Below are 19,555 nucleotides of genomic sequence, written 5' to 3'. Positions count from 1 at the left end.
GCCTGGAATTACACGACTCGCAAGAAGCGATGCTGGTGCTTACAGGAATAGTTCTAGGATGCGAGGCTGAAGAAATCGTCCGCCAGTGGCTTGAATTAGGCATCGTAGGCAGCAGCGCGGAAAGCGGGGTTTTGCTGGTTTCTAGCTACAAACTAGCCCCTTCATCAAACAATTCACTCCTCTTCGGTCCTGGAATTCACGGCGGGGTGATTATGCGTGCTTGTGACTCATTCTGCGGCACAGAATCTGGAACGTCTCGGTGAATATGGGATGCGAAGGAATCGTATAAGTCTGTCTCTCATTTTCACCCAGCGACCGGCGGACGTTTGACACTTGCACCGTCAACTCCCACCATGGCGCCCGCAAAAAAGAAAGCATGCACCCACCAGACCGTCCTCATCGACGCGTCAGACTACGGCCGCAAGACCGCCGGCTTCGAGCGCGTGCCCGTTGACAAACGCATCGCTGCAACGACGCGCTCCGGCAGAGTCCCCGACGGCGGTGCATCGTCGCCCGGCCCCGTCGCCGCCCCGGACGCCTCCACTTTTCCCGGCCCGCTCGTCCTCCCTGACGACGAGCTCGCGCTGCACCCGCGGTACCCCCCGCAAAGCCTGCGGTCGTGGATCAACGGCGGGTACCGCAACCCGATCACGCACGACCGCAAGACGCTGTACGTCGCGGACGTGCCGCGGATCGATGACAGCGCGGCGTTTATGCGGGAGTGGGCGGAGCCGGATGTCGAGGACCTGGTTGACCCGGCGGAGTTCCCGCGGCTGGAGCACCCTGACACGGCGGACTTGATGGGGTACTTGGCGGCGTTTTATTATCCCCTTGAGGTGAAGTTGCTGCCCACGCCGATGAGGTTCGTTCGCTGGGAGGCCAGGGGGAAGGCGGACATGGTCGGGCTGGCGACGGGCGACAAGACGGTGGTGGGCGTGCGGGCGCGGCCGAGTAAAGATGAGATTGCAAGGATGCAGCTGAATTTGAGCGACTTGCTGGACGCGCTGATGGGGGTGGTGCCGCGGGACGCGTATGCGTGCGTGCTGGTGGTCGCGCAGGATCTGTATGAGGATGAGGAGGACGACTTTTGTTGCGGGCGGGCGTTTGGCGGGAGTCGGATCTCGGTGGTGAGTAGTTTTAGATACAGGCCGGTGCTGGATCTGGCGTTTGGGGTGGAGGTTGGGCATATGTGGCCGCTGGCGCATTGTGTGAAGTTTGTGGAGGGGTTTTGTGAGGAATTTGAGAGGGAGAATGGGGGTGGAGGCGAGGCTAATGGGGATAAGAAAAGGAAGCGTGGGGGGAGGAAGGTTGAGGGTGGAGAGGGAACGGTGCTGGATTTGAAGAAGAGGACGGGCACGGCGCTGGGTGCTGCGATTAATGCTGCGAAGAAGTTTGTCGTGCCGAAGACGAAGGAGGACCAGAGGGGGTTGTGGTTCTCGAGGGTCGCGAGGACGGCGGCGCATGAGTTGGGCCACTGTTTTGGGATGGATCACTGCGTGTACTATGCCTGTGTCATGCAGGGCACCGCGGGGTTAGGGGAGGATGCGAGGCAGCCGCCGTATTTGTGTCCTGTCTGCGAGGCGAGGGTTGTGTATGGGCTTGGGGAGATGGGGGTTGTGCAGGGGGGAAAGGGGGGCAGGTGGGTTGAGGGGAGGCAGAGGGAGGTTGAGAGGGAGAGGATGGAGGCTATGAGGGCTTTTTGTGAAGGGTGGAAGGGGATTGGGATGTTTGCTGGGTATTGGGGATGGCTTGGGGAGAGGTTGAAGACCAGTTGATGCACAAAATATAAGGTCAGAAGCGGGGTCTGACCGTTGATATTCTTCTATTCTCCTGAAACTGCCTGACTATTCCGTGTATGTGCGGCAACATTTTCTATACATTCTATTATTCCTATCAAAGACGGAGAAGTAACAATAAGAGTAATAAAAACGACGACGACAACGACAACGGTAGCAATCATAGTGGCGACAGTAGAAATAAGGACGTGAAGGTATAGTATATTGCCACAGGAAAAGTAGTCACTCAAGCACGGACGACATAGGCGGCCTCATTCTTCTTTCCATTTACAATTTGAAAATTTGTAAGATCAGCGCCTTATCGCAATCAAACCAGGTAAACTTTTATAATAGAGAGTTGATAAAACATGTTTGGGAAACCTCAAACCAGCGAGACGATAAATACACTGAACTATGAGGAAGCTAGACTCGCGGAATCCACAAAATATCTTTCGTCCTCCGTCTCTTCAATCCAAACATCCTCTGCGGGCGGAGGGTTTACTCCCTGGTTCTGGTCCGCTAGCCTTTGTAGCTCAGTGCCACAATTCGGATACATATGTGGAAGAATGTCTCTCAGAGGCATAATACCACTCTCCTCAGTATGAGACGCCATGAAAATGCCAACTCTACTCTCTGACCTGAACCAGTCAGGCGTTCTTTCCAGTACTTTTGGTCCGAAGAGGATTCGGTTGGCTTTCTTGGCCCCACTCCACCACATTGCAAACTCATCCGCATTGTACTTGAACCAAATCTTACAGTCAGCTCCATGCTGGAGGAAGAGACTGACAAACCCCTGGAATATATTTTCGGGGTCTCGACAGGTTAGAGACTGTGCTAGCCATAGATACCAACACTTCGCCACTGGATGGCCAGACCAAATTTGGACAGACTTTGCGTTTGCCGACAGGCCTGTTTCAAAGAGTCTCGATAGAGATTTGAAAACTTTCGAGCAGTATTCTTTTCTTGTATGTTTGAAACCCGGAAGAAGGTCGACATGTATCACCCCTGTTAAATAGTTGTCCAAAACGATATCGCTGTAGTGGGTCATTCCATCCTCGGTGGAAAGCTCACGGGAAAGCTCGTCCCCGTTGATGTGTTGAAACCCATTGCACAATTCCAGTCTTTGAAGGACAAGATAAAACGCATCATCAGCTGATAAGTAAACTTTTGCGTGTGAGCTAAGACGACCGTCTGCTGACCAATCAACAGAACCGATCAATGTTCCTGGGAGCAAGTGATAAGGTTTGACGACGTGTAATACCTGCTGCAGAAGGGCCGCAAGGCGAGTGCCTCGCATGCTCGAAGAGCTATGCTTTACCCGTACTAGCATCTCACACGTGAGAAGCAGCCTTTCTCTAGTGAAGTAAACAGATGGTCGAAACCTTTTCAGACATGCTACGAATGCCTGGAGGTGAAAGTCCGATTCGTTAAAGTCTCGTGCATCGAGGCGCGCAAGTTCTTCGATTCTCGGCCTGGCGAGAAACTCATGCACTGACCTGTGAATGCACCGAACTCTTGGTTGATACATGAATTGGTGGTTGAACTTGCCGTCACTAACAAACTGTGCATGCTTGTGGAGGTATTCGTCAGTTACTTTGCCGGTAATAATGCTGCGGGAGGATGACCAAGTCGGCAAAGAAGAAGTTGACGTTTCGACAGCATCACTGATCTCATCTCCGTCCTCGATGGAATCATCAGACTCCCTCCAGGTGGCCACAGCTGTTTGTTGAGCTGAGGAAGCTACGTTGTTCCTTGGTCTATAGTGGCGAGGTCTGTCGGGAGTGGGAACAGTGTATGTTTCCAAGAGACCCATACATCTTTGGTAAACCATTTTGCGAGCCCTTTCTATCCGTTCCCTCTGTGTCGATTCTTCCATTTTCCCAACTGGCAGATTAATGGCAAAGTCCTCGTCTCGTTCGTATTCGTCAATAAATGAGTAGTACATGAGTGGAACTTGAAACAAAGGAGGCCAATACATCGACTCTTCCTTGGCAATGGCGTAACGCGAAACTGTGAGAATCGTCCGCATGGATCTCATTTTGTCCACTTGGCTTGTGTGACTGGTGCTTCTTATAGAATCGAATATTGATTGATAAAGGGCTTCAAGCGCGTTAGGCAATGCGCTGATTCTTTCCTCAAGCTCTCTCACACTTTCCCCAGACAACAATCCCCACTTCAGACTCCGGAGCGTGATTTTCACCCACAAGAATACGCCTTCAGCCTTTTCTGTAATAATGTTGGCGAGGTTGAGTATTTTGGGACTTCGAAGGGAGACTTGGGTGAAGTCTTCGTTTTCGGAGAGCTCCTCGTTCACGTAGGTTTGAACATCTCGGCGCGTGATGTTTTGGAGCTTGATCCTGGGGCAGTCGGCTAGCCGTTGTGTAAAAATCTCCCATTCTCTACTTGAGACGCAGAGTTTGATATCGTTGTGGTGTTCTTTGGTCCATTTGAGGATCGTCTTGAGCATTCCGTCGTGATCTCCATCATATTCATCCGGGCCATCAATGAAGAAAACGAGCCTGTGGGATGTTAAGAAGGCCGTCTGGTTGAATAGAGCTTCAATGGCGGTATCGACGTCTCTGGTATGAATTGAAACAACTTTGTCATCAAAAATTGATTTCCAATGGCGCGTAAATACATCTTCAGTAAATTCTGGAAGCTCTTGCAGGATGGAGTAAAGCAAAGCCCGCCGAAGCCCGTCGAGTGACTTCTGGATATCGCTGCCTAGTCTCCAGAAGAAAAAGTTTGTTGTGATCAACGATTTGTGCCCAGCCCAAGAGCCCAGATATTCCTGGGTCTTCGGGCTTTGGCACAAATACTTCATGAGAGTCGACTTCCCGGTGATATGAAAAACACCATCTCCATGGCAAAGCCAGTCAATGATTCCTCGACGCGCCTCAGTCTCTTCCGCTGTTTCCGTTTCCGAAGCTGGCCCTCGCTCTAGAATCCAGCCGAAAGTGTGCTCATGCGCTTCGTCAACTTCGTCGAATCTGTCGACCATTCCATTCGCTTTCAGTCCGTCCATAATCTTGAAATAGGCCTTTCGGCCAAGTGCTATTTTGGACTCATGGACAATGAGACGAACTTGCTCTAGTAAACTGGGAATGTGACCCCACGAGCTCATGCCGCTTTCGAGATTGGTGGTGGTTCTTCTGAGTTGCTTCAACTCTTCCATCTGCTTATTTCCTTGGTCACTGATCATATCGAGGTGTGCGCCAAACTCATATCTACATAAATAACGCCATTAGCTCGATTCAATGTCTCTCAACGCAGGGAAACCTTACCTCGTCACTTGCATCAGTTGAAGCTGTATTCTCCTCAGGCAGTATTCTAGATCCTTTTGCAGACCCTCCTTTTCGTTCTTCTTGTACAAATTCTTGACCGACTTCCAGACCACGTGACGTTTCTTGGTTGACTTCAGCTCACTCAGCAGGGTGAGCAGCTTGGTCGTAAGGTCGTGGTACTCGTCCGCAAGGTTCAACAGTTCAACTACGTGGATGTCGTTCTTCGACCCATTCGTGCTCTGCCGCACATTGTCAATCTGCTTTTGAAGCAGACCGACGCGCTTCTCCAACTCAGCATTCTCTGTTTTGGCAGCAGTGCCAGACTTGCCAATCTCTTGAGCGATCGCAATATTCTCGGCAGCGAAGTCGATGAATGTGATGACTGCGCTGACAAGCCCAATGATCTCCACGGGTGTCATCATGTTGTCTGCGTACTTTGGGCAATTAAGGCGAAAGGCGATCCCGAGCTGTAGGTATCTAAAGAATGACGTGTGAATCCAATCGTCGAGCAGACCAGGCGCCACCGTGGGAGCGGAGCCGGACTAAATGTTGGTACAGTCTTCGTCAAGGCTCTGGGTGTCATAAACGTATGATTCCGTAAGTTGTGATGTCGGCTAAGGCTGCAGACCTGGGCAAGCCCCGAGCGATGGCGAGCTCCTCTGGCGTCTGACGTAGCAACAGTCGAGAACGGTGATGAAGATGGCGGGATTTTCATCACGGTCGGGAGCCTTGCGTGGTCCGCATGACCCCAAGCCTGCAGCATCTGGGGACCAGCTGGGCCAATGATAACTCCAGCATTGAGGCGGCACAGCAGACGCAGATAATCAACAAATGAGAAAGGTTAGCCAACCATCACCCTGCAAGTTCCAAGCGAAGTGTGCTTTTTCACGAATAACCCTTCCGAGCGGCCTCTTCGATTTGACTGCCTGATATCTAAATGATAGAGATGACTGATGTTTCTATTTCATCGAACCAAGTTTCTAGGCTCTCCCCCTTTGGCGTTTGTTCGTTGAGCTTAACTTTGCCCGTTTGTGTAAAGCTGGGGTCTCCCGGTTGCGGAATTGGGTCAGAATGCTTTTGCGGCTCGCGAATCCGCTGTGGAAACAATCCGGCCATTCCCACTCGTTGAAATTGACCAGCATTTCCAAATGAACGAAGCAAAAGAATGACGTTGGGAGTATAATGCAACGATGAGTCCTGGGGGTATGTACAAGTAGCAAGCAGGCAATGTACAGGACCGTCTGCAATTACAACGTCTAAATTCGCCGTGCCAATCGCAGATTCTTCATCGAACAACACTTGCATGGAAGCTCGAACTCCTTCGATATCTTGGCCTTCCTGCATTGTCTTGAGTATTGCAGCTTTAACATAGCCCCGTAAGGTCAATGAGCCAGCTTTTACTCGCCCAAAGGGATCGGCTGAGTCTAGATCAACATTGTGGTCGATGTATTCTATCTCATCGACCTCTCCTGGTCGGCGTCCAAAGAAGTGGGTTGAAAGGAATGTTACCGGAGAGCCTTCGACAGCTGCCCAAGACCATGATGGAGCGCGGTATGTGTCTGGGCGTCGTGCTGATTCTGGTACGTTGACATACCACAGCAGTCCAGAAACAATGTCATCCAGCCAAATACCCGCTAGATAGGGGATAGGGTTCTTACTGGAAAAGGCTCTCGCAATACCGGACAGAGCTGGCAACCTGTCGGCGTCTTTGGTGATATTTCTTTCCGTATAGTTTTGCAGCATCCGATACCAGTTCTCGTATGACACATTTGAGTTGTTAATGGCAAGCTTGGGAACGCCCCCAACTAGCTTAGAGATCTCTTCGTTCCCCGGTCCGATGTCCGGAACTACGTCTCTTGCCATCTTACCAAGCCAACCCCTGGCTATGGAGTTTTCGGCCGATTCGCCCTGGCCATAACCGTAAGGAGAGCTTCCGCTTTCGCTGATGATGGACTGTCTGCACTCCCAATGTACTTGATCTACCGCATAATGAAGTGTTCGCGGGGATAGAACTCGCTCTTGAAGCGTCCATGCTCGACTGTTCAATGGTTCCCTGTCGATGCGCTGGAACTTGTTGAGTGACGGCCCAATTGACACGCCGCGATTCAAGGAGTCACTGCTCTGAAAGTGAAGTGGTATGAGCGGGTCATCGCGGGCTTTCCGGATCAAACCATGAGTACCGTCAGGCGCAGACGTCGCAGCAATGGTAACGTAAGACTGGGAGTAAACCTGGGCCATCCTGGCCGCCTCCCGGTCCCAGTCGTCTGCGTCGTCCTGTACAATGCACAGAGAATCGATCCACAGATAGCGCACTCCGAGGTTTCTGGTAACGTCCATAGCGTCATTGAAAGTTTTGTTTAGTGAGGACGGATCGATCCTGGTCCTGAAGGCAAGTAAATTGGCTTTGACCGTTCTGACGACGGGAGCGGCGCCCCAGCAATGGCTCAATGCAACGTACGGCGCATAGCTGCAACTGGAGCCGTCTACCAGCCGAACGTCCGCATGTGGTGTAGTAGGCTGAAGGTCAAGAAGTCGGGTTGGGAAGGATGTCGCTGACGCGAAAAGTGTCTGGTATCGGGAGCAAACATCGTGACTTTTGAGGCATGCCTGAATCCAACCCAGAGGCCGCCGGCACTTCTTCACAGGCTCAGGCTTTTCGCCAACCACCATTCCAATTTTCTTTGCGCGAGAATCTTGGATCATGTTAAGCAGGTAATCCAGTAGCCTGAGCGGTCACATACCATCGTCTGCATACAGCCCAAACTCGCATGTCCTGTACCCACAAGTCACCTGAATACCGTAAAGCTGCTTCTGGCTCACACTCCAGCTGCTTCGGCTCAGCGCCCTGATATTGACCGGCTCCACGGTCAGAGGGGGATCTTCAGCGGCCCAATCTGTATGCCCCATACTAATATAAGCGCAGCCGCTGGGAAGCCGTTCATCTTGGTTAACTCTGAGGCCTTTGAAGAACAAATGACAAAGTTTACACGTTTTGGCCGACTCTTGCAACGAAAAAAAGGACCGGCAATGAGGCTGCGACGGGGCTGCCTCGAACTCATCAGGCCTTAGTGTAACCCCAGTGGCCGAGGGGAGATATTGCACCTCAATACTTTTGCAAAACTGACATAAGAACATGCTTTTTGCTGCAAGGATAGGACATGTAATGAGATGGCCTTGTTTGGGGTCATGCGTGGCCGTCGACTACTTTGTCAGCGGTGAGGAGGTAATAAAGTGCTTATGTCTCTCGCCAAGTTGCATCAGAACCTGAACTCGTGAAGAGTTGAGAACTCCACGTGATTAGGTACAAACCAATCACAAGAGCAACATCGTTTGCATGCAGCCACCGCAAGTGAGCTCCGCCCAGTGAAGAGGGAACCAATAGGGGTCAACGAACATATTCACCCCCCTAGCAAAGTCCCAATGCGTGTCCGCTCGAGCATCCTGCTACTTTGCTCCAGCAGGTGGCTCGCGGTGTTTCTTCCCCACCATTTGAAACAATCGTATTCTAAGGTTGTCAGCCTTGACCTCTGTTCTCAATCCGAACATATATCCCCTGAGTCCTCATAGCCATACGGTTCTTGCCGGTATTCTTGCCGGTATATCATATTGTTTCCGATGGAATGTAGCCTAGAAGATGTAGCTGATACGCTTTATCACAACGAAGTCTGCTCTCTCAATCTCTTACCGTCGACAGCGACCGTCTCACACTATCGGAAAGCAAGGCTAGCACATGGACTTCTGGATACAGCTTGATGGATAGTTTCCATTGTGGTACTACAACGGTGGGTTCAATCTTGCGGCGAGTGATTGCGAACGGTTGTAGTACCAACTGGAGTTTCTTACAGCACGTTATGTGCCAATGCACAGCTAACGCCATGGATTGCGCGAATTCGCTCTTTGGATGGGAACGGCTAGGACCACGAGAATTGCGTCCACTTGATTGTGTTGTTTGCAGACTCCGCCTCATTGTTGTCTATCGGTGAGGTGCGGCTGTATCACCCGCCTCCCTGAGCGGGTTAAGCCATCCTTCCAGGGCAATTTTGGTTAGCGAAACTTGCTTCGACTTGTGGGTTGACACTTTTTGTTTGTACTATGTAGTCCAGATTCCTTAAGACCTCTATCCGCTTGCGGTTCATCCGTCCATTCATCCATGCGATTATCCCTTCAACTGTCTACTTGTGTTATGCGACACACAGATAAAGAGCTCGTTCAAGAAACCACGGCCAAGAGGGTCTGTGTCTTGCCCCTTGGCACGTACGCAACTTGCTGGTCGAGATACCTATCAGCCCAGCAGTTCGTGAACGGTTGCATCAGCTATTGAGCTCAATGGCTGCTCTTTCAACGAGAGTCACTCAAGGGCATGTAGACAGCTGAGAATATCCATTAACTAAAGGGCGAACTGGACATCTTGCCTGTCAAGTTAAGTTGAGATTTTCACACATCAAAAACAACAATCAGTAAGAAAAACACAGAATTTTCAATTTTTAATCATTTCAATCATTCATTATTCAAAGTCTGAGAAGATGACGCCTCATGACGAGATGAAAACCACCCCCGCTAAGTCGGCGACGCCACCTAATCCCATTGACGAGAAAAAGTGCGGCAAGTGCGGCAAGAACTTCGCTGGAACCGTTAACAACTGCACTTGCAACACTTCTAATTGAATCGTTGGTAAAAGACGTAAGTTGGAGAAGGGTCTCGACTCTTACCGGGTCATCCAAAGCTTACCTGAGTCTAGGCTGTTTTATTCGGCGTGATTCTGGTGTTGCGGTTTAGTTACCCATAAGACTAGGTACCAGGCTGGGTTCATTATATTCATGTGGCATATATCAGTCAGTAACTAGCCGTAAGAGGTTTTGCATCAGATCTGGGAAAACCTGGATGTGCATTTTCGCAACTGGCTTACTAGTCATCAATGCTACATAGTAACGTGAAAGCTGCTTGTTTGAAGTGTGAAATTGAGCATAAGTACCTAGTAGCGACCAGAATGAGGTGCAAATCAGGTGCCTTTTGACCAAAGCCCGCATTGTTTGCAACGTGCGTAATTGGCTGTACATGTTTGCTTATCTGTGAGCCGGTAGCTATTGTTGACCGTTTACTGGCGCTTGGGACAACACTCCCATAAACGGATCGGAGGGCAAACGGCCTTCAAGACGCTCATATCTCGGCTGCGCCGCCCGGCCTCCCTACTGTCCGTTTGACAAACACGCCCCTTGTCGCACATGCATCTAGGCGGTCAGGAACAGAGCTGCCCAACTATTAATAACCGCCCCATGGCCACCCTCGAATTCCCAATGAACTTCGCTCATGACTTTGCTTTCCCTTATTCCACATTCGGACCTCATCGATTCACACATCATGGACCCTCGAGACCTCGCTGCTGATGAATCCCTTCTGGATCATATTTTCCCCGATCAACCTCACGTCTCTACCTCCGTTATCCTCCAGGATTGGGACAAATGTGTGTTCAAAGCTAGCTTCCCAAATTCCTTTAAATCTCGGTGCCCCTGCATTGTTCGTCTTGAGACTGTACGTGGGGATGAGGAAGCTACACAATTTGCCCTCGTGTCAACAAAGCAGCAGATTGCCTCGCTTGCCATTGACAATCTCGTTCCGAAAACTTTCCAAACTGGCGTCGCCAACAGTGCACAAGGCAAACGACTGCAGTTCAGTGTCATTGAATTCATCGAGGGAGATACGCTGGAAGAAGCATGGGAGCAGATGAGCAGCGATAGCCAGAGATCCATTGTCACTACACTGGTTCGAGCACTGGGAAAGCTGCACGCTGTACGGATTTCCGACGACCGAGTACAAACCCTGCTACGCCAAGTTCTGCGTGACTCGAATTCAGAGTCCTTCCAGGAAGCAGTCATGGGCGGGCCAAGCACGGGATTCCTCAAGGATGGACCAGCTCTTCTCGGTGCCATAACCAAGAGATTGGAACTGAAAAAGCCTTTCTGCACCATATCGCCCACCACGCCGGCTGGTGACGTCGCAATTCGAAGACCTTGGCTCTGTGAAACTCAAAAAGACGATCATGGAGCAGTGGCGGCACGAGTCCGTGTTTTGCCACAACGACCTCACCCCTCGCAACATCATCGTTAAACCTTGCAACTCTCCTGACGGACGTCCCGACTACCAGCTTTCTGCTATCATTGATTGGGAGCTCGCCGGATTCTACCCTGCTTCTTACGAGCTGAGCCTCCAAGACACCTACCTTAGTGGGGGCAACCGCCTGATTTCCTTCTACTCGCTCCTGAAGAGGCAGATGAAGGATCTGGTGCCTGCTTCCTGGCCACAAGTCTCCTTGCTACACACCATGGAGATTCTTTTCGAATCTAGACAGAGAAGACTGGCGGAAGGTTCCAACATTCCGGCAATCATCCGCCAAAGATTCATGCAAAGATTGCATTTGCGTCGGGATGAGGATCCTTACATTGGATGGGTACCAAAGAACCAGGGGGAAGCACAACCCGTGTTCTCTCGTGCTGACGCCCAGCGTCTAGAAGACGATGTTATTGCCGAGGTAATAGAAAAGAGGTAGGCGAAAGTAGCTCGCTAGCAGAACGGACCTCAAAGCATTCATGGGTCGATCAATACATTTCAGATACATACAATCTCATCAAAGGAACTCCTATGTGTTTCCTTTTCTCTCTTTATCATCGGCATCGTTGGGCTGCAGTCTGCGTAGCTATGTGCTGCAGGCAGATTTTGATCGAGTTTCCACGGGAATGTCAGAGAACTTCTCTTCTTAAATCGAAGCGATGTGACCATGCCCATTGAGTAGTAGGGTTTATGTTGCAGAAGTTCATTCGATACGTCAAGACTTGATATAGGTAAGCAACCTTTTCTTACGTCTACCAAATACTGAAAACGAGTTGGAGAGGATATCATATCAAGGATAGCAACAGTGCAATCGAACTTATGCCTTCTGGCCAGCGGTTATCGCTTGAAGTGGCCAGGGTGAGATAGAAACTAATAATAGGACCGCGACCGTCAGCACGCCGTACCCCTCTCTTGGCCGGATAAGCAGGAGCCAATCACACCATCTATTATTGGACAGCCTGTTGTGGTGAGATAGGGCCACTTTGACGCGTTGTAATTTGAGAGCTTCATGGGCATTGGTCCGAAAACCCGGCAGGTGCAGGCGCGATCCCATGACTTCCGATGAGCCTTCGCAGCCTGATGCCCAACATCTCCCTCATTTTGAACAACTCATTTCACGCGGCCCTGCGGTAAATGCCTCATTCATATCATCTGTGAAGAGTTGTTGCCCCCTGAGCACTTTGGTCACATAGGTACCTTTATGCCTCGATCCGAAAAACATCAAACGCTTGAGAGACCAAAGTTGACCAACGAATCGGAGCTGGCGAGCGGCAAACCCGGAACCGAGCGCGCTCAAAAAGGCTCCAGTGGCCTCTGTAGGTCCTGAGTAAGAAGCACACAACTCTTGGAAAAGCCCCGTAGCTCTGTCAATCCGGCCCCTTCAATGCTTCACAACTCGCTTCCTGCGTCCTCTTACGACAGCCGTGCAGGATTCGCCTTATTAAAACATCGTCTAGCCTTCAATCTATCTAGGTAAATTCACAAGACATAACAGACCAACGATCATGAGTGGGCTAGAAATCATCGGTCTAGTCAGCAGCATAATCAGCTTCGTCGACTTTGCTGCCGAAGGTGTCGCTTTAGCACAAGCGATTGCAGAAGATGGGTCGGCATCGCTGGGTGACAACGCGAAATTGGAAGATCGCATCAAACGATGTGACAATCAAATGAACAGTATACGCCGGGATTACTCAGACATTGAGAAGAATAGTCATGAGGCCGAGCTTGTCAAAGTCACCGATGAGTACAGGATCCTGACACTTGAGTTGATGAGTCTCCTGGGAGGCCTCAAAGCAACCAGAAAGCGGGACATAGCGTTCAAATTGTTCAAAAGCTCCCGCCAGAAAGACAAGAAGGCAGAGCTACAAAAGGACTTGAAGGCTTGCCGACAGCGAGTACACATGCAACTAACACTCGCGTCAAGGTAAGTGCCAAGTTCCCGCTGGGCTGCACCATCATCCTATGACCTAGCTAAATTTTGAATAAGTGCAGACCTACAACAGCGCTTGGAGGAGATCCGTGATCAGGGAAAGGCCAAATCGACCGAAGTCAAGCTCATGAGAGATGGCATAAGTGAGCTTGAGACTCGAATGAAGGCTTGGAGGCATGTTCCCGAGTTCATGGAACAAGCTGCGGATATTCTGGCTCTCTCCAAAGGAGCAGCCGAGCGCACCGTGCAGGCACTAATATTGGAGAAGCTCCATGTCGCCGATATGACTCGCAGGTTCGACGACGTCAAGCCTGCCCATGAGAAGACATTCTCTTGGATTCTGAAATCAGAAGCCAGACCTGACGAGACAGCTGTGGAGTTGGACGCCCGTCGAGACCTTACCACTTGGCTTTCAAAGGGAAGAGGCATCTTCCACATAACTGGCAAGCCAGGTGCAGGGAAGTCAACATTGATGAAGTTACTTTGTCAAACTGGCAACACAGAAGATCAATTGAAGACATGGGCTGGAAACAGATCACTGATCATGGCAAACTTCTTCTTCTATCAGCACGGGACACCCTTGCAAAAGTCTCTGGAAGGACTAAAGCAGGCATTGTTGTGTTCAATACTTGAACAAGTCCCATGCCTCGTCGAGAAAGTCTTCCCACAGCTATGGTCTTGTGCTATTCAGCAGATGCCGATTGAAGTACGGCCATCGTATGTTGAAGCTGCCTTTACGGAATTGTTCAACTCACCAGACTTCTTTACTTCGAACGCTGTTGTGTTCTTCATCGACGGCTTAGATGAATTTGTCGGAGAGCATCAGGCCATGATAGACTTGCTGCTCAGCTGGGCCGGTCGCTATCCAACCAACATCAAGATTTGTGTATCAAGCCGCGAGTGGGTTGTTTTCACAAGGGCCTTTGTCCATAGCCCGAAGATTAAGCTGCATGAAATCACATTTCGCGACATTCAAAGCTTCGTCCGCCACAAGCTGGCAGATCTCATCTCGTCGATAGGAGATTCAATTGCAACAGAACGAGCCCGACGTTTGATTGATCAGATCATTGAAAAAGCTGAGGGTGTTTTTCTTTGGGTGCGTATCGTTGTTGAAGGACTCATCTCAAGTCACGCGGCTGGGGATCTCATGGAAGATCTTGAAGAAAGGGTCAATGATTTGCCGAAAGAACTGGAGATTCTCTACGAAAACATCTTCAAGTCCATGGCAAATGAAGGCTTCGCGACTAGGAAGGATAGGAAGAAGGCTATGCGGATGCTTTTGGCCACTATTCCGTCGAACAGCCCACGCATCCCTATGGCTTTGATTCGCCATTCGTTCCTCGAAGAATACGAGAAAAACCGTAATTTCGCGCTCGATCTTCCCCCTCTCCCTCGACAGATAGATGCTGCATCCCGAGATCAGAGACTGGAGAATACACACAAGGCGGTGTACCGCAGGTGCATGGGCCTTCTTGAGGTGTATACGGCTGAGTTGGATGACATTCCAGAAGACCATGGACCGAGAAGCATGACGAAGCAGTCAGGCAGCACGAATGATGCCACAACGGACTCAGACGTCGTTCTCGATTTTGAAGACGAAGAATACTTCCACTTCCATGTCTCGTACAAGGAACCATCTAAAATCAATCAGCATTATCCATCTCATCAGCAGGTCCGTTGTATTCATAGGACGGTGCTTGAGTTTTTGAGACAACATGAGGTCAACAAAACGATGCGCGCTGACGCGACGGATGACATTGATTTCAATGAAGGGGACTTTCATTGCCAGTCATACCTTGCCGCAATAAAACACTTCCGCCCAAGTGTCTTCTACGTACGACAGAAACTTAATGTCCAGCTTCGTGGGCTTCTCTCCCAATATCACTACTTGGAGAAGAGATTATCCGATGACCGTTGGATTTGCCTATTCGAAGAACTTGGCTATATCCTACAACATCATAATCTGCATGAGATGGAAATAAATTTAAGTTTCAGTCTTCATTTCGCACATTCCTTCAACACTTCGAGTTGGTACCTTCCACCCAAAGACGCTTTGCTCCTTCTTTCTATGAGAGCTGGGATATACAATAATTACGATTCCCCCGAAGTTTGGCATAGATTCCTCTGTAGTCAAGGTACCGACATATCTGAAGGTGTTGTTCTCGACAACTTTCTCACCGGCACCTACGTCTTCGGTCACGCTAAGAACGACGAACCCCAACAATTCGAAGGCACTCCTGCGAAAGTCGTCAACCAAAGAATTCTAGCAGGAGTACATGCCTATCTCAAATATGGAGCATCATCTAGCGCAAAGTCCAATATCGGAACTTGTATACTCCATGGTGTACCTATTACATGCTGGCACGCTTGGCTTATGCGTATTCTCGTGTCATTGCCCCATGAAGCAGGAATGGAGAACCGAGCAGACTTTATAGCTCTGTTCTTGACCTATGGCGCAGACACTGATATCTGGGCTAAGTTCACTGACGAGGATTTCATTATGTGGTGGCCGGGAACGAAGAGAGGGCACTTCCTTGTGTCTAACATTTCCAGGTTCGAGGATTCGCAGCCCCTCGTGAGAAAGGTTATGACTCCACAATGTCATAATGGAACCGTTTTACATTTCCGTGAGCTCCTTCCGATAATATTTCCTGAGAAACGCGACCAGTTAGAAAGTCTTATGGCCCAGGCCGAACAACGGACTCCCTGCCCACCGCCAGACGTTTGGCAGGGCTCCGGCGTTTGGGGAAACGAGGACTATTGTTGCAAGCCCGGCAGAGGCCATTCAGAAGATGGTTCCGAGAAAGATTCTGAAGGGAGGCCTGAGGTTTAGCCCGGAAGGTAGCTCTCGACCGATCATGGAATTCATGTTAGAAATACGTGCTACTATGCATCGGCGGATGGCTGGCTTTGGGAACGGGATTGTCAGAGTTACTAGAGTTTAGCTTGAGATCTCGCATTACCAGTCAATAATTATCTAACAAAGTCTTGGGGCAATCTTGATCGACTGCTGCCTTCGTGGAAGCTCTCTGTAGTCTGGAGGCACCTTATGAGATGGCTCAGCGAGTTGCTCCTCCACAACACGCCACTCCCCGACTTCGGGATGCCATTTGACAATTTTTGCCTGGACGTCCCCGTTGGCATCGAAGTGAACTTCCCTCCGTGAAAGTCGAGACCACTCCTCAAATTCATCATCCTCAAAGGCGATGTTGTCAGACTCAATGGCCTTATTTCTCATAGCAATTGTGTGAAACGTCCTGCTATCCCACAAGCCATCACGCCTGGGATGTTTCCCTAACAGCTCCGTTGCTTCTTCTCTCACTTCGGCGTCGCGGCATCTACATGCGACAACCAGCAGTGGCATGGTAGGTCCGTTGTCCATGCTGAACACCTCAGAACAGCCACCGCAGTTAGACTGTGTTTGAATGACAATCCGTGACAAGTCCACAATCTCGCGGAATGCTGGTGTAAGACTTTTGACTGTCTTGACATCTCTGTAACTGATGCTCACGACATCGCTCCATAAAAGAAGATACTGTACACGCAGATTGCATGCGTCGACGTATGAGCTGAAGTCGCGATCTTGTCCAATCCTGGCATGGTCATAGATCCCCTGAAAGCTGTCATGCCAGCGTTGAAGATGGGCAAGAAACTGAGGAAGGACTCTCCTTAGATCCTCAGCATCCTTGAGTTCATATGTATTTCGTATGTACCCGCCAGCAATGACCTCTTGCGGCATGTCGTCCGCATACATGTCGGTATAGATCGGACAGCGGTGGCAGATGTAGTGCTGAACCACTCTCCACCATCTTCGTGCGATGTGTAGGTCAGCGAACGTCGAAGGCATCTCCTCAACTGCAAAGGGCCGAGTGCTACCACGGCAGCACCAGCTTATGTCGCTTGAGTTCTTCGAGTGAAGCACGTTGTGCGACCAAGACTGCATCGTCATGCCTTGGAAGATCCACGCAGCATCGTCACAAACAGAGCGGATGGAGTCTGTTTCCCGAGCATCCTCGACCATGGACCGCTGAATGAAGTAGTGCTCCATCATCTTATATGCGTGCATAACATGCTGCAACGCCGCATTGCGGTCACCGTGGAGGCACTCGAAGGTGACAAACAGGACGCAGCAGACGATAGCCCAGAGCATATTATCAGTCGACGGCGTGGACGTGCGTACAAGTTTGATGGCACGGCCGTAATGCTTTAACGCGAACTCATAGTGCGGCCCATTGCTATGTAGCTCCCTTCGAGTTCGACGCTTGAGGTTCGGTACCAGAGCGCGGGCCATCGCGGCCATCGCGAGGGCTGCATGTTTGATGGCGGGCTCATGTCGGGCAAGCTGCGGGAGGATGCGGGACATGACATCGTTGGGGAAGAGGTAGATGTTGCCGACGAGGATGCGCCAAAAGTCGAAGTAGCCTCTCTCTTCCGGGTCTGTGAAGAAGACAGAGTCGTACCCTGGTTCGACGAGAATGTTCTGGATTCTCCATGTCCCCTTCGCCACGATCCTGCGCGGCGCAGCTTGGATTTGGCGGTGCCCTGCTTTGGTGTTGCGGTCGGAAGGGTACCCTTCGCATACCCCTGGCCCGCGGGGTGACTTGGTGCACTTCTGGCAAAATGGCCTGGTCTCATCGCATTTGATGTGCCGCCGTCTTGCATCAATCGTCAGCCCATCAGGGGATATGACTAGGACTTGGAGTCAATGCTTACTTGCATGTGATGCAACCTGTTCTCACTTTCTTTGAAGAAGCTCTCTTAGTTTGTGAGCGTTGATGTAGAGAGAAAGTGACCATTTGAGGCGACATCCCCGGCAATCTGCAGCATCGTCAGATGGATTTCCAGTGTCAGGGGGCGGCCGCCACGATCGGAGGCGCGCCGATGTTGACGTACCTATTCTTCTTCCCCCGAGACCCGGTCGTCAGCGGGGCCATGACTCCGGCGGACGGATCCGGGCTGGACGACTTGGATTTCGAGCTTGAGCCCGACGACTGTGGCTCCATCATGGACATGTTCAAGATTGGATATGGATGACAAGCAAAGAACAAGGACAAATGGATCTTGGGGGCCATGCGCAGTCCTTAAACAATGACTTCCGGAGCAAAACGCTGAAGCCTGGCAGCTGCCAGTTACTCAACCGAGAATAGCGTAGGATTGAACCCGTTAGCGAGGGCAGGATCCTTCGCCCCAACGGCTCCAGCCTTTCCGCCCCTGAATAGCACGACCAGGGTCGATGTCAACCCGACCTGTGAGGTCTTTTTGCAGGCACTCAGTCCGAGGTCCCCGCAGTCACGAGATGAAGTGCTAGAGAGTTGTGTCAAAGGTAGCAAACGCGTGATGGGCTTCATGGATTTCCCCGTGAGTTGGCCCTCCATCATCGATCTTAGTGTTTTCCACTCAGTGTGAACAAAGAGCAACCCAAAAACGGGCACGCTAGTACAGCCGGCAAATTGGCGCCGGTACTGTGCTGCCCACAGCCACGAATGATTGTTCTTCGTCAGAAGTCAGTCGTTATGATTGAGCGCCCGCTGGGAGCTTACTGATCCTTCACCAAGGAATTACCAATTGAGACCACTCAAGCTTCTAAACATGGATCTTAATTCGATATGGTTCAACGTAAGCCGCCGTTGAAAGACCAAGACTTCGGATGATACTCCGGCTGCATGTCCATGTAAAACTCACTAGGTAGGTGCGGTGCTTTTGTTGGGTGTTGTACAACCTACTTTGCTGTTGATCGACCACATGGTCTACGACAGAGCTGCGTGATGCCTGCATTGGAAATGCAGCAACCTCTGCCAATCGTTGGTCTCACGGGATTCGAAATGACTTACCTTATTCTACATACAACGCCTCGTCAGTGCTTGTGAGAGCCGAGCATCGCATTCGTCGTATGAGGTGCAGATCTCCGGCTGCTCGAGATTACCAGCAGGTGTTAGCGCAAAGCAGTCGCTGTCGGGCCACTAATGTTAATCACCCACGACCAATTCCAGTGCCATAAGCTGACAGGGACCACCGGAGAACCCAAACATCTCGAGAACACAGACGTTATGGAACATCAATCGGGGAATTTGTAATTAAAAAGGGTGGGAGAAATACTCCAAAGCCTAATCTTCAGCAACACCTTGTGTAAAAATTTAGAAGACCAATCGCCTTGTTGCTGTGATGCTGTAAATGCATGTAAGATGACGACACGGCAGCCGTCTGGAACTGATCTTCAGACCACGCTCTTACATCCACTGTTAAAGGTCCTCATGATGTTGCATGTCAAACGAAACGAATAGCCAGATTGAGGTCGGTATCAGATCTGAAGAGTAATCTTGTATTAGGTTTGTTTGTTTTTGTAAGAACACATGGACTCTTGGACTTGTTCTCTAAGCAGTTCAAGACTTGACCAGACGTTCAAGAATAGTAGGGGTTTATTCAATCTCTGATCTGCGACCTACTCGCTCCGTTGGCGATTA

General features: G+C 50.5%; 4 protein-coding genes across 4 annotated transcripts; 2 read left to right on the top strand and 2 right to left on the bottom strand.

Annotated features, from left to right (window-relative positions):
- Positions 1-353: 353 nt before the first annotated feature.
- COL26b_013400 (uncharacterized protein) lies at positions 354-1,536 on the top strand (the record flags this gene model as incomplete). The annotated part of the gene is made up of 2 exons (XM_053186016.1): positions 354-1,036; positions 1,521-1,536. The coding sequence occupies 2 exons, from the start codon at positions 354-356 to the stop codon at positions 1,534-1,536; spliced, it is 699 nt and encodes a 232-aa protein (XP_053030043.1).
- A 3,401-nt stretch (positions 1,537-4,937) lies between these two features.
- Positions 4,938-5,481, bottom strand: COL26b_013399 (uncharacterized protein; the record flags this gene model as incomplete). The annotated part of the gene is made up of 2 exons (XM_053186015.1): positions 4,938-4,950; positions 5,060-5,481. The coding sequence occupies 2 exons, from the start codon at positions 5,479-5,481 to the stop codon at positions 4,938-4,940; spliced, it is 435 nt and encodes a 144-aa protein (XP_053030042.1).
- Positions 5,482-12,669: 7,188 nt separating this feature from the next.
- COL26b_013398 (uncharacterized protein) lies at positions 12,670-13,636 on the top strand (the record flags this gene model as incomplete). Its single annotated transcript, XM_053186014.1, has 3 exons — positions 12,670-13,088; positions 13,152-13,546; positions 13,629-13,636. 3 exons carry the CDS (start codon positions 12,670-12,672, stop codon positions 13,634-13,636), a joined length of 822 nt encoding a protein of 273 aa, XP_053030041.1.
- A 2,435-nt stretch (positions 13,637-16,071) lies between these two features.
- Positions 16,072-18,106, bottom strand: COL26b_013397 (uncharacterized protein; the record flags this gene model as incomplete). The annotated part of the gene is made up of 2 exons (XM_053186013.1): positions 16,072-17,605; positions 17,988-18,106. The coding sequence occupies 2 exons, from the start codon at positions 18,104-18,106 to the stop codon at positions 16,072-16,074; spliced, it is 1,653 nt and encodes a 550-aa protein (XP_053030040.1).
- Positions 18,107-19,555: the final 1,449 nt, after the last annotated feature.

This window comes from Colletotrichum chrysophilum, assembly GCF_026319265.1.
Source record: "Colletotrichum chrysophilum strain AFK26 chromosome Unknown scaffold_227, whole genome shotgun sequence".
Lineage (NCBI taxonomy): Eukaryota > Fungi > Ascomycota > Sordariomycetes > Glomerellales > Glomerellaceae > Colletotrichum > Colletotrichum chrysophilum.
This window is presented reverse-complemented; position numbering and strand designations above follow the sequence as displayed.